Source organism: Carassius carassius, chromosome 23, assembly GCF_963082965.1.
Source record: "Carassius carassius chromosome 23, fCarCar2.1, whole genome shotgun sequence".
Classification (NCBI taxonomy): Eukaryota; Metazoa; Chordata; class Actinopteri; order Cypriniformes; family Cyprinidae; genus Carassius; species Carassius carassius.
This window is the reverse complement of record NC_081777.1, coordinates 32,559,841-32,574,840: the sequence shown is the minus strand read 5'-3', so window position 1 is coordinate 32,574,840 and position 15,000 is coordinate 32,559,841. Positions and strand designations below refer to the sequence as shown.

The 15,000-nt window shown below is 42.5% G+C and overlaps 2 protein-coding genes across 4 annotated transcripts in view; one reads left to right on the top strand and one right to left on the bottom strand.

Moving 5' to 3' along the window:
• Positions 1-6,089: 6,089 nt before the first annotated feature.
• Positions 6,090-13,729, bottom strand: gabpb1 (GA binding protein transcription factor subunit beta 1). Its single transcript, XM_059507025.1, has 8 exons — positions 13,285-13,729; positions 11,050-11,157; positions 10,303-10,470; positions 8,150-8,344; positions 7,577-7,724; positions 7,316-7,495; positions 7,086-7,216; positions 6,090-6,511 (listed from the first exon to the last, which is right to left on the bottom strand). The coding sequence occupies exons 1-8, from the start codon at positions 13,309-13,311 to the stop codon at positions 6,362-6,364; spliced, it is 1,107 nt and encodes a 368-aa protein (XP_059363008.1). The 5' UTR covers positions 13,312-13,729; the 3' UTR covers positions 6,090-6,361.
• Positions 13,730-13,773: 44 nt separating this feature from the next.
• The window catches only part of LOC132101803 (ubiquitin carboxyl-terminal hydrolase 8-like), a 26,953-nt gene continuing 25,726 nt past the window's right edge, over positions 13,774-15,000 (top strand). For 2 of the 3 annotated variants that reach the window (XM_059507024.1, XM_059507022.1), the window contains exons 1-2: positions 13,774-14,199; positions 14,885-15,000. The exon at positions 14,885-15,000 is cut by the window's right edge and continues 2 nt beyond it. In XM_059507024.1, coding sequence (XP_059363007.1) covers positions 14,899-15,000 — 102 coding nt within the window. In that variant the 5' untranslated portion in view covers positions 13,774-14,199; positions 14,885-14,898. Of the gene's footprint in view, positions 14,205-14,884 lie in introns of all 3 variants that reach the window. The other variant, XM_059507023.1, reaches the window with a different exon arrangement.

The window sequence follows — 15,000 nt, the reverse complement described above, 5'->3', positions numbered from 1 at the left end:
AGTGTGCCATGTGTGTGTGTGTGTGTGTGTGTGACAAAGTCAATGCATTAAAAAAGTTTAATCACCTGTAATGCACTGCTTTACAGTTTTTTCTGATTGCTTAAGCACATTTGTTGTAACTATTGGCAATTTTTGCAAAACTCTACACACAAATAAGAAAACCTTTCACCCAATTATCAAAACATTGTAGTTCTCTTGCAAAAGCAAACACAGCTAGATTAACTCTTCACACCTTGGTAAAAATGGTGCTTTCGTATCAAACAGTAAACACAAGCCATCATCTACGAAGCACACAATGTGCCAACTACACACTGATGGTATGAATACAAAACACATCTGGCTTTTGCTTTCTCTGTGTACAGATGTCAATTTGAGGTCATACTTTTGTCATAGTGTCATGTAAACATACAAGGATCCAAACTTCAAGTATTGGTGTTTATTCACACTCATCAAAACCAAGACAAAGTCAGAACACAAAATAGTAATTTCACAAAAGAAAAGACAATCAGCCTACATCATGTCGTCTTTCTGGGTCCGGCCATCGCATGCGATATCCTCCAGTCCAAGGCACCGGGGAAATATCTCCTTGAATGCCGTATCCAGGCCTGACATGATGCCTGGTCAGTATCTCCACATGCCTCCTCCATTGCCTGTAAAAGGGCTACCTGTTGATGAGGATGACGGTCGTACACTTTCCAGCACCAGGCAGAGAAGAACTCCTCGATGGGATTTAAGAACGGAGAGTATGGAGGGAGGTTGAGTGCCATGAAGGATGGTGGGTCTGTAAACGAGTTGCGGACCAAAGCAGCCTAATGGAAACTAACATTGTCCTATATGATGACATATCGGGTATGCTCTGGTCTCTGAACAGTGAGCATGTCATGTAAGGTGTCCAGGAATGCAATAATGTGTGCAGTGTTGTATGGGCCTATAGTTGCATGATGGTGAACAACACCATTTTGGCTTATAGCTGCACACATGGTTATGTTACCACAAGGTTGTCCTGGGACATTGATGATGGCACGGTGTCCAGTAATGTTCCTGCCACGTCTCCTGGTTTTACTGAGGTTAAAACCGGCCTCATCTACAAAAAGTAGCTCATGTCCCATGGCATCTGCTTCTAGTTCCATCACTCTCTGGACAAGACAAAACTAATGCAACACATCAGGCCCATGCACAGCTCTACAGTATGCACTTCCACATTCAGAACCGATGACACTATAGCTTACCTGCACATAGTCACATCGCAGTTGCTTTACACGTTCTGTGTTTCTCTCGAAAGGAACTCTGTAAATTTGCTTCATTCTTATTCTGTGGCGCGCAAGTACACGACTTAGTGCAGAAATACTTACACTGTGTATATTTTGAAAGATGGTGTCATTATCACTTATGCGCTGCTGTATTTCGCGCAGTCTTATCGCGCAGTCCTCATCCTCTTCTTCTTCTTCACCTCCACGTCCTCTTCCTCTCTCTTCTTCACCTCCACGTCCTCTTCCTCTCTCTTCTTCACCTCCACGTCCTCTTCCTCTCTCTTCTTCACCTCCACGTCCTCTCCCTCTCTCTTCTTCACCTCCACGTCCTCTCCCTCTCTCTTCTTCACCTCCACGTCCTCTCCCTCTCTCTTCTTCACCTCCACGTCCTCTCCCTCTCTCTTCTTCACCTCCACGTCCTCTCCCTCTCTCTTCTTCACCTCCACGTCCTCTCCCTCTCTCTTCTTCACCTCCACGTCCTCTTCCTCTCTCTTCTTCACCTCCACGTCCTCTCCCTCTCTCTTCTTCACCTCCACGTCCTCTCCCTCTCTCTTCTTCACCTCCACGTCCTCTCCCTCTCTCTTCTTCACCTCCACGTCCTCTCCCTCTCTCTTCTTCACCTCCACGTCCTCTTCCTCTCTCTTCTTCACCTCCACGTCCTCTTCCTCTCTCTTCTTCACCTCCACGTCCTCTTCCTCTCTCTTCTTCACCTCCACGTCCTCTTCCTCTCTCTTCTTCACCTCCACGTCCTCTCCCTCTCTCTTCTTCACCTCCACGTCCTCTCCCTCTCTCTTCTTCACCTCCACGTCCTCTCCCTCTCTCTTCTTCACCTCCACGTCCTCTCCCTCTCTCTTCTTCACCTCCACGTCCTCTCCCTCTCTCTTCTTCACCTCCACGTCCTCTCCCTCTCTCTTCTTCACCTCCACGTCCTCTTCCTCTCTCTTCTTCACCTCCACGTCTCCACGTCCTCTTCCTCTCGCTTCTTCACCTCCACGTCCTCTTCCTCTCTCTTCTTCACCTCCACGTCCTCTTCCTCTCTCTTCTTCACCTCCACGTCCTCTCCCTCTCTCTTCTTCACCTCCACGTCCTCTTCCTCTCTCTTCTTCACCTCCACGTCCTCTCCCTCTCTCTTCTTCACCTCCACGTCCTCTTCCTCTCTCTTCTTCACCTCCACGTCCTCTCCCTCTCTCTTCTTCACCTCCACGTCCTCTCCCTCTCGCTTCTTCACCTCCACGTCCTCTTCCTCTCACTTCTTCACCTCCACGTCCTCTTCCTCTCTCTTCTTCACCTCCGCGTCCTCTTCCTCTCTCTTCTTCACCTCCGCGTCCTCTCCCTCTCTCTTCTTCACCTCCACGTCCTCTCCCTCTCTCTTCTTCACCTCCACGTCCTCTCCCTCTCGCTTCTTCACCTCCACGTCCTCTCCCTCTCGCTTCTTCACCTCCACGTCCTCTCCCTCTCTCTTCTTCACCTCCACGTCCTCTCCCTCTCTCTTCTTCACCTCCACGTCCTCTCCCTCTATCTTCTTCACCTCCACGTCCTCTCCCTCTCGCTTCTTCATCTCGCTTCTTCACCTCCACGTCCTCTCCCTCTCGCTTCTTCACCTCCACGTCCTCTCCCTCTCTTCTTCACCTCCACGTCCTCTCCCTCTCTCTTCTTCACCTCCACGTCCTCTCCCTCTCTCTTCTTCACCTCCACGTCCTCTCCCTCTCTCTTCTTCACCTCCATGTCCTCTCCCTCTCTCTTCTTCACCTCCACGTCCTCTCCCTCTCTCTTCTTCACCTCCTCTTCCTCTCCCTCTCTCTTCTTCACCTCCACGTCCTCTCCCTCTCGCTTCTTCACCTCCACGTCCTCTCCCTCTCGCTTCTTCACCTCCACGTCCTCTCCCTCTCGCTTCTTCACCTCCACGTCCTCTCCCTCTCTCTTCTTCACCTCCACGTCCTCTCCCTCTCTCTTCTTCACCTCCACGTCCTCTCCCTCTCTCTTCTTCACCTCCACGTCCTCTCCCTCTCTCTTCTTCACCTCCACGTCCTCTCCCTCTCTCTTCTTCACCTCCACGTCCTCTCCCTCTCTCTTCTTCACCTCCTCTTCCTCTCCCTCTGCCTCCTCTGATTCTCACTCTTCTCACTCTTACTGCTCCTTCCATTGTACTCCACACAGACAGCTGACCTGTGGCTTATTTATAGTGCTTAGGCTGATTGCAAAGTGAACTAATTATCTAAACAGTTTTCACATGTGAAAGTGTGCCAGACAGTTGGCAGAATAGTGTTAATGATAGCCATACATGTGTATAATTTTGCTAGGAGTGTGTTGGAAATTTGGTAATCGAGTGTAAGCAGTGAGTTGTGTTTAAAGTTCTGCAAAAAGAGTGTTGTGCAGTGAATTGTGCCTACAGTTTTGCAAAGTGTGTGTTACAAAAAATTTTAGTTTTAGAAATTAATATTAATAGTTTTAGAAATTGTGCTAGAGGAATCACGATTAGCGCTTAAGCACACACACGTACACACACAGAGAGAGATCTGAGATTGCGCTGTGCAAAAAGTAACATTCAGAAGCTCATGAACTTGTCAGTGTTGCCACGCGACTATAATTAATCGATACTGACTCGCTACATTATATTTCTCAACAAGGGGGGAAATTGCTTCACTGTTTGTAGAGAGAGACAGCAGACAATTTACACACCTCTCTCTCCCTCTTTCTCTCTCAAAATGGCCATATTTGAGAACATTTCTCAGCACTGGATAAAGCTGTCGGTTATTTAAAATTTTTATCGTAAACGTATTATTAAAAGTTGACTAATATTAAATAATTTGCAGCTTCATTTTACCTCTCGCTCTCTTTACCTTTAACTGACGCCTCGCGCTCTGCTTCAGTGAACAGTAAACCCCGCCTACTTTGATTTGATTGGCCATCTCAGCTCTGAGACCGAGGCTTTGATCTGAAGCGCCTAGTGTGTGCAGCGGTTGCGCGCGCATCCCTAGACTAGCGCAAGTTAATTCTCACACTTTTAATAGCATTTATAGCTTCTAACAGGCTGTGTGACTATGACTACTACACACACACACACACACACACACACACAAAACAGAGGAACAGCAACACAAACTGCAAACACACTGAGAGAAGTTAACTTTAAATCACTGTCAATACAAAACTAAACAACATTTGAGGAAAGCTAAAACAGAAACAGGTGAAGAGCACAGACACACAGATATTAAGCAGAACCTGTATCTGTCCCTGCAGCACAGAAGCAGTCTTCAGGAGCTCAGGTATATTTGTAGCAATAGACAACAATACATTGTGTACGGGACCATTTGAAATACTGCATTTGTTTCTAATATAAGAAACAAAAACTTATAAAATGTAATTTGTAATTTGACAGTTTTTTTTGTATGTCTTGGCGCTCTCGTGGTGAATTTAAGGAAACCTCACGCGAAGCAGAGGGATTGCTGCACACTGTACGAGTCACAATTATACATTTCTCTTTTATGACAAAAATCATTAGGATATTAATTAAAGATCATGTTCCATGAAGATATTTAGTAAATCTCCTACTGTAAATATACCAAAACGTAATGTTTGATTAGTAATATGCATTGCTAAGAACTTCATCTGAACAACTTTAAAGATGATTTTCTCAATATTTAGATTTTTTTGCTCCCTCAGATTCCAGATTTTCAAACAGTTGTATCTCAGACAAATATTGTCCTCCGAACAAACCACACATCAATGGAGAGATGATTTATTCAGCTTCAGATGAAAGTGAAAAAGTGACAGAAAGATGATGTATACATCTCAGTTTTAAACAAATTGACCCTAATGACTGGTTTTGTGCTCCATGGTCACAAATTTGTAATCTATTTAATGCAATAAAGTAACCGTACAATACTTTAGAAGATTACAACCCAATACAAAAACGTTAAAGTGATTAAAATGTCCACATATTCAGAAAGTAAAGGTGATAGAAACCATCAGTTATGTACAAATCAAGAGCTTTTTAACTAAAGTGCTGTATAAGATCAGCTGAATAAAACCTCACTCGTGTAGTTCAGTTCTATTAGACATGCATGGTCCAGATGTTACCTCTCATCATGTTCTCCTGCATCACGAGAAGATCTCCCTGCGCTCTTACAGCAACACACCGACACGCTTCGACTCATCGCATCTGAAATATGTGTTTGAAGAGCTCAGAATACACCTCAGATGATACCAACCCTCAGAAAACATACAAAACCACCAAATACTGCTTTACGTTCAAGATAATAACGTATAATCATTGCTGTTAATAGTGTTCAGCGTCTGTTTGAGTACACATCATTAACTAACTGCTCGATTTCACTGTACATTTCTGCTATAGGACATAACCTGAGATACTCACCACTGATAAACTCTCACTAGATTTAATGTAGACACTATAAAACAGAAACCAACATTTTCTGTGAAGCTGCTTTGCAAGGATTTGTATTGTGAAAAGTGCTATAGAAATAAACTTGACTTGAGTTGAACAGCGGAGATGCTGGATTCCTGCTGCTGTTCAGACTCTAACACTCCTGTATTGTGCATTATTCAGCTTTAGATGGGAATCAGCTGAAGAGACGCTCAGATCCTCCTCACAGAAACCAAATCACTGCTGTCTTTAAAAATAAGAATCTTTATGAGAAGATGCATCACAAACAGCGAGCGGGAGCAAAGTGAACACATGCTGATTATCAGTGAGGAAGACCAGTCTTACAGAGTCTGATGATGAAGGACTCCATCAAACATCTCCTGCAGATCAATCACACTCTAAAACATCTACCTGTTCTCAACTTCTGTAGTAGAAACTGAAAACAACAAGTTGAGAAACCTCAACACTCTTCTGAAGCGGTTTGTCTTAAACGTATGAAGTTTTCTCAACTTTAGATTTTTTACTGTGCTTTATGAAATCTGACATTTCTACACAATTCATGATCCTCGTTCAGGTTTTGAGGGGCTTTTGTCTCTTTATTCAGAGGCTGGTGAAGGGTGCTGGGATGTGGGTCAGAATCGAACCCGTGTGGGCCACACGAGCACCACAGAGGAGAACTGAAGGAAACGAATGATCAGGATCCAGTCACAGAAGCTGACGGCGTGTTTCACGCAGCTTTCTTGGCACTCTGCCGTGTGATGGCCTCCAGCTTCTGTCTGTAAGCCTCGGCCTCCTGCTCCTTCTTCAGGAACTGCTGTCTGTATTTCTGCGCCTCGCGGTTCGCCTGCTCCAGCTGCTTCAGAAGAGACACTTTCTCCTGTTGCACACACAGTGTCACGTGTGTTATATACTCATCACTGCTTTGATTCATTAGATAATAGAAATGTGCTTTTACACTGATGCATTAGAGACTTGCATTGCATTTAAATACATGTCCCTGCAGCACAGAAGCAGTCATCAGTGTCACAGACGTATATTTGTAGAAATAGACAACAATACACTGTATGATTCACAATTATACATTTCTCTTTTATGACAGAAATCATTAGGATATTAAGAGAAGATCATGTTCATGAAGATATTTAGTAAATCTCCTACTGCAAATATATCAAAACTTAATGTTTGATTAGTAATATGCATTGCTAAGAACTTCATCTGAACAACTTTAAAGATGATTTTCTCAATATTTAGATTGTTTTGCTCCCTCAGATTCCAGATTCCCTCATGACTGGTTTTGTGCTCTGGGGTCACATGTGATCATGTATTCCCTGGGAATGGAACCCATGACCCTGGCGTTGCGAGCGAGCAGCGTGTTGTCCTGTTTGAGTTACAGGGATGTTATTGCACACATCAGAGGTTGATGAGAGGAACTGTGGGATGTGTGTCTGTACCTGGAAGTCCTCCAGCGAGAGCGTCTGCTGGATCTGAGCGTCGTCTTCCTCCTTCACGCGCTGACGCTTCACACACGGCTCCTCGCTGACCACCGTCTCCTCTGCCACCTCTGTGTCCGACACCGTCAGCACTGCAGGAACACACACACACACACACACACACACACACACACACACTCACACACTGGTTTCTCTTTATTTCTCCAGATATTGCTGCTTCTCTCTCTCACCCTGCTGTCCGTCAGGCATGGTGACTATTATGGGCTGGCTGAGTCCTGTGCCCGTCTGCAGGTTGCCCAGCTGAATGCCGTCTGTTACTATGGTGATGACCTGCTGACCCCCAGAGCTCACGACCTGCTGTATGGCCCCGTCGACGGAGTCTGCGGTGATCAGCTCCTCAGCGGACACGACTGGTCAGAGACAGAGTCAGACCACATCAGTCAGAGAGGCACGCGGGGGTCGAGAGGTCAAGAGGTCAGAGGTCAGGTCACCTGTGGATTTGCTGCTGTTGGCGGGCGACACGAGTCCGGCAAGGTTGACCACTCCTCCCGGGCCGATGATGAACTGCGGCGCGGCCGTGTGGATGGTCAGCGTGTCTGGACTCTCAGGGTTTGTGTTGATCTGGTTCTGCATCGCCACCTGATGCACAATCATCATATTCAGAAACACATCACGTCAGTTTTTATCTGGAGGTGGCAGCAGATATGCATTAACATTTTAAATCAGAGACTCAACTACGTAGATTCTGGCACCCAACATCACAATAAGACGATATCTGAAGCTCCTTATGTATCTGAATCTGCTGGTTTGAGTCGGCCGTTTCCAGTTCAGTATCTGTGACATCGGCCCTAAAACACTCTATAGAGACCAGTAAGAGACTATAAACTACTGATCTGATCTGATCTGAGATCAGGTAAATACCAGATGGTTCAGTGGTTCTCTGCTGGGGGTCAGACTCCATGAACTCGTTTGATTCACGCTAGAGCTTCATGATTCAAGATTCTTCAAATGATTTACACAAGTAATGAGAGCTCAAACACGCCACAGAGCTTGTGAAGCTGTACCTGCAGGATCTCGGCCAGCTCGTGGCAGCTGTTGTCCAGCGCAATGTCCAGAGCGTTTTTGCAGAACTTGCTCTGCGTGTGAACGTCGGCTCCGAAGCGCAGCAGCAGCTCCACCACGTCTCTGTGGCTGTGCTCCGTGGCCCAGTGCAGCGCGCTCATCTTCAGCATGTCCTTGGCGTTCACGTCAGCGCCGTGCTGCAGAAACACACATGAATCCAGTCGTTGCTGGACGATGGGGTCACGCATTGCAAGTAACGTGAGTTACGTAATCAAATTACTTTTTAAAGTCTGTATTTTATTGCTGAATTGTGTTGAAATGTCTTCTTCTGCATTTTACTGTACGGACGTAAATTTACTTTCCCTTCAGCCTGGGGCATATTAATTTCACTTTTGGTGTGAAAAGGCTTTTATATATGCCAAAAATTTGTTTTTGGAAACAAACAAGCCAGATTTAAAAAGTAACGCAAAAGTAACGTTACGCATTTCTTTCCATGAAACGCAATTAGTTACTTTTTTATGGAGTAACACAATATTGTAATGCATTACTTTTAAGAGTATCTTTCCCCGACACTGGATGAAAGACTACACTTAAAGATGTAAATGACCACAAATGCACTGCGAGTAACTCATCCAAGAGCCAAAAGCATCATAAGCTCAACATCTTAATCTCAGAGGGACGCCTGCGTTTACTTCACTACATCACAAATAAACCCTGATCTAATCATGACAAACTTTATATCGTTGGAAAGGTTAACCCTAACCCTAAACAGATACAATCAAACCAAAATTTATTCAGACACCTTCAAAATTTCTCACATTATCACAGTTTATTGGCTATAGTTTAGAAGATGGTAATAACATATGAGAAGAACTCAGAATTAACCCCTGTGCATTGTTGGGGACGTTTTCGTCCACTAGGGGGTAAAGTTGAGTCTTATTTTGGCCACAACTTTCTCTGTGTTTGAGCTAATGGAATGATTTTTGGTGACAAATCTTATTTTGACCCATATTTTGGGAAAATGCTTTGAAATTTTTCAAAAACTCAACGGTACACTGTGGGCAAATTCACTACCCTTTCGTTATGTTCGTGAATGAAAACATCCACTAAATTAAACTGCTGTAAAAATGTATCAGATAAATATTTTTTTCAATTTTTTTTTGCATAAATCTATTAATCAACCTCAGTCCTGATCAAAACTACCAAATGTTTAAAAAAATCCAAGATTTTAACTCTTTAATTACCAAGTTCATAAATGATGTCACTGATTTGGAAAAAAACACACAGAATTACATATTTTCAATATAAAAAGTGATTGTGGACTGGAAATTATTTTACCTTTTATCACAGTCTTGGGCATGTCAAAGATTAGTAGCAACATTGGCTTTGATGCATTGTTAGTTTTTGAGCAGCATTAGATTTAAATTTTTTCTCCCTAATTTGTTGTTGGTGGCTGTTTTTGCCCCATTGACTTCCATTATAACGACATTTTTTGATTGCAAAGCCATGACACCATATAATCATGCATTCTTGATTGTTTGTGGTTTTCCCTTTTGGGAAGAGGTAAAAAAATTTATTTTTACAGTTGATCACTAGGTGGGACCATTAACCCTTTAGATAGGCCTGTGCAAAAAAGCCTTAGTTTCTTACATAAATGAACTATAGTGTCCTGCACCCACTAATAAAAACATTATATCTAATGTCAGAATCATTTTTGGTTTGACTGTATTTTAACTGTTTCTGTGTTAATAACTATCTAGGAACAGTATCATTAATTTATGACAAGACTGCACCTCACACATCTACATCATAACAGTTCTGACTTTTGTGACAGTTCTGTCACAAAAAGTCTTTCTTCGTTGACTTTTTCCCAATCACGCTTTAGAAATCATTATAAATAACATATCAATTAAAAGTTTAAAATCTCAAAATTCATACAGTGAAAACCAAATTGGTACGTTGCATTCACATGTAAATGTTCCATCAAATTGATTTTACTAAATGTTGTCATTCATGAATTATTATAACATTTCAAGTTTGGATAGTGCACTTTCACGTCTATGTTTATGTTTATAAAGGGGGTGACAGTAGAAGGGTTTAGAACATCGTAGACCCATTGAAACCCACCAGCTACGGTCAACAGCAGGTCGCTCACCTTCAGCAGCAGCTCCACGATCCGTGTGTGACCCTCAGACGCAGCCATGTGCAGCGGTGTCCGGTCCACTTTAGTGCGAGCGTCTCGACTCACGCCGGCGCGCAGAAGAACCTCTGTGGTGGAGTAATGACCGAACTGAGCCGACAGATGCAGCGGAGACGTGCCCAGCTGCAGACACACAGAGAACCAGACCCTGAACCACAGAGAGTCCTCACACACGCACACACACACACACACACACTCTCTCTCACACATATACACACACACACTCTCTCACACATATACACACACACACACACACACTCACACACACATACACACACACACACACACACGCATATACACACACACACACACACACACACACACACACACACACTCTCTCTCACACATATACACACACACACTCTCTCACACATATACACACACACACACATATACATACACACACACACACATACACACACACACACACACACACACACTCTCTCACACACACACACACACATATATACACACACACACTCTCACACATATACACACACTCACACTCACACACACACACACACACTCACACACACATACACACACACACACGCATATACACACACACACTCTCACACACACACACACACACACACACACACACACACTCTCTCTCACACATATACACACACACACTCTCTCACACATATACACACACACACACTCTCTCACACATATACACACACACACACACACACTAACCCAGTCAGTGGTAAACGGAGCTCCATTCGCCATCAGAATCCGGACCTCATCGTCCTGACCGGCCCGAGCAGCTTCCAGGAGCTTCTTCCCCAAATCCACCAGAGACATCTGAAATCAGACACAGACATGCATTACAGTCATAGTGTAACATCAGCACACACACACAGACACACACTCTTTGTGTGTCAAACTTTGTGCTCTCATCATCTGATCGTGGTTGTATCTCTCTATTAGTGCTGCTGGATTTTAGCACTTTATTTGACACTAATGATTGTACTTATATGACCGCCATCAGTTCGTAGCAGTGAATGAAGATGTATCTTATCGATCACAAGTGCAGTATGGAGTACCTCAAGGCTCAGTACTAGGGATGCTACTTTTCACGCTTTATATGTTACCCTTGGGAGATATCATCAGGAAACATGGTGTTAGCTTTCACTGTTATGCTGATGATACTCAGCTCTATATTTCTTCGCAGCCCGGTGAAACACACCAATTTGAAAAACTAATGGATGGCATAGTCGATATAAAAAACTGGATGACGAGTAATTTCTTACTGCTAAATTCTGAAAAAACAGAGGTGTTAATTATAGGACCTAAAAACTCTGCTTGTAATAACCTAGAACACTGTCTAAGACTTGATGGTTGCTCTGTCAATTCTTCATCATCAGTTAGGAACCTAGGTGTGCTACTTGATCGCAATCTTTCCTTAGAAAGCCACGTTTCTAGCATTTGTAAAACTGCATTTTTCCATCTCAAAAATATATCTAAATTACGGCCTATGCTCTCAATGTCAAATGCAGAAATGTTAATCCATGCATTTATGACCTCAAGGTTAGATTATTGTAATGCTTTATTGGGTGGTTGTTCTGCACGCTTAGTAAACAAACTACAGCTAGTCCAAAATGCAGCAGCAAGAGTTCTTACTAGAACCAGGAAGTATGACCATATTAGCCCGGTCCTGTCAACACTGCACTGGCTCCCTATCAAGCATCGTAAAAAAATAAATGCATATTAGTATTTTTGTCTTTTTTCCCTCTACAAATGACTGAAGATTTATAAATGAAAATAGAATTACTGGAGAAGGAAAATTACTTTAAATAAGAAGTCTTGTTTTTTGAGAAATTTATCAAAATGAAGTGAGTTTATGATTAAAACAACAAATATCCTCAAAAGACAAAAAAAAGAAAAAAAGATTCTCCTTTTATTAATGTTTTAAGCATTTAAGCATAAACTCACTTAATTTTGTTTACATTTTCAAGACTTCATTCAACATTTGCATCTCAAGATAATGTATCTTTATTTAGTTATTCAGATTTATTTAGAATATTTTTTCAAGTGCATGCAAAGTTTAATGCCATGACATGAATTTGTAACTTTGCGCTCTGATTTAAGATCTGCGACTCGTCTGTTACTGGACTCCACAGAAACATGCATGTACAGACGGTATACTGCACACACAACAGGGATGATTCTGGTCTCTGAGACGGGAGCAGCTCACCTCAGCTGTGTGATGACGTCTGGAGAGATTCCCAGGGAAACGAACCCATGACCTCGAGCCAGAGACACTACAGGCCTGGGTCTGATTCTCAGGGAACGCACGAGCTGATAAGATGTGGAGCTTAAGTCACTTTGAGCCAGACGCATCATAACTGGGAGATTTGCACCGTCTGTCTCACAGAAAGCTATTTTGTGTGTCATCATGTCTCTAATGTACTTAATGTTCCAATAAAATTTAAATTCCAAAGAACTGTCACCTCAATAAAGCGTCTATGATAGTTCACCATGGTTTTACTGTAGTAGTCTCTTAGAGGAAATGTTTTTAGCAGTAGTTTTTTGTTGATATTTATAATTTGTTAACATGTTAATGCTCCCTCAGATTCCAGATTTTCAAATAGTTGTATCTCAGACAAATATTGTCCTCCGAACAAACCACACATCAATGGAGAGATGATTTATCAGCTTCAGATGATGTAGAAATATCCATTTAAACAAACTGACCCTCATGACTGGTTCTGTGCTTTAGGGTCACAGATTATTACTGTAATTATTACTGTAATAGTAACAAACACTGTAACTGATGTCATCCTGGAAACCAGCTTCTAGAATAAAACACTATTTCCCAAAACGAAAGTGGTCAAAGTGAAATCCAGCAGCTCTTCTTCATCTTTTGATGTAATCTGATTGTTGTGTCTGACACTGCGACGAACAAACGCGATATCAACACTATAATACATGTATATACGAGAAGAAGCGCTTCATCTCAGGCCTCAAACATCATCCTCATCCTCCTCGCTACTGTGAAGCGCAGCCCGTTAAAAGCAATAAACAGGAAATCGCTCGTGTTCCGGAGGAAGAGGAAATATTAATACCCACAAACTCATCAACTTCCACATCCGGCGGACGCGATCGCATTCAATTCAGTGTTTCTTACCGTGTGAACAGAACCTGGATCGAACCGAATCCGTTAGAAATCAAACAAACCGAGATGACAATAATACGGCCGCGGGAACGAGCGCGGGGGCGCGCACACAGGCTCCAGTACAAACACGCTTGAAGAGAATTAAACGATCAATAAACTACATCCTCCCTCTGCTGCAGCGACCCCCGCGGCTCTGTTTCTTTAATATCGTACGGTTTTTTTGGTGCTATGGATATTCTGTCGTTATTTCGTTATTTAAGCTCTTGTGTTTAAACTCTTGCGCATGCGCACTGACGCGGATCAGCTGACTCACGTGCCCAGGAGACGGTACATTATGACTTTTCATCATCAGTCATATTTAGTTTATGAGACAATATTACCAGTGCACAAACTGAATATAAACGTGACGAACAATGCTGGTAGAAACCAGTGTTTAATGAAGTAAGAGTGAGAGTTTAAACATCATATGTGTATGTGTGAACATAGAAACATTTATGATAAACAGTTTTTTGTCAAGCCCCTTGTGTACGCAGCGTGTTTAAATAAAGATTCCGCGGTTTGAATCCGCGCACTTCCGCGTTTGATCGCGCAGCTCGAGTCTGTTTACTGTCACCAGTGCGGATAAACTTCACTTCTGTGTGTTTCTGACAGGATTCGAGATAAACTTGACTTCTGTGTTTCTGACAGGACTCGAGCTCACGCGGTGCTTCACTGCTGTGCTGTCGATGGTGATGTGTTTATTGTTCTGTTATAGATCAGTGTTTACTCCGCTTCAGTGTTGGGGAGGAATGACGTCACGTCGATTAGTTACAAAATAAGGTTACACTTTATTTTAAGGTGTTCTTTTTACAGTGTTATTATAAATGTAAGTACTGAGTAGTATTAATTAACTACATTTACAATTACTATAGGATTAGGGTTTGGTTTAGGATTGCTTGCATGTAATTATGTATAATGTATTGTTATTATAATATTAAGTGTAACAAGGACACTGAAATAAAGTGTTACTGAAAATAAATGTAATTCTAATCAGTTACTGAGAAAAATGTGTAATTAAATCAGTTACTTATGAAAATGTTAACAATTACAAAGAGGGTTACATCTGAATATTTTCACACACAGATTTAGTTGATAACTTTCATAAAGTGCTGTAAAATATGAAACACGTGAGTTTCCGGACACATGCTTATTCAGTAACATTACTGTAATACAGTAACTGAACTAGTTACACTGCTTGTTACACAAGAGTAACTTGTGATCTGTAACCTGTTACATTTCCAAAGTAACCTTCCCAGCTCCGTGTTGTTAATGTAATTATTCTGTCATGGATCTGATTTCTCTGATAACGCTGTTTTGAGTCTGTTCAGATATTAATAATATTGTAATAGTCTGATGATTTTGGGATGTTTGCAGGAATATGAGCTGAAATGCCGTCCGTGTCGACTGCGGTGAAGGATCTGTATCTGTCCACATCACTGAGTGATCTGAACAAGAGAGCCGAGATCAAACCAGATAAAACCAGCACCAGA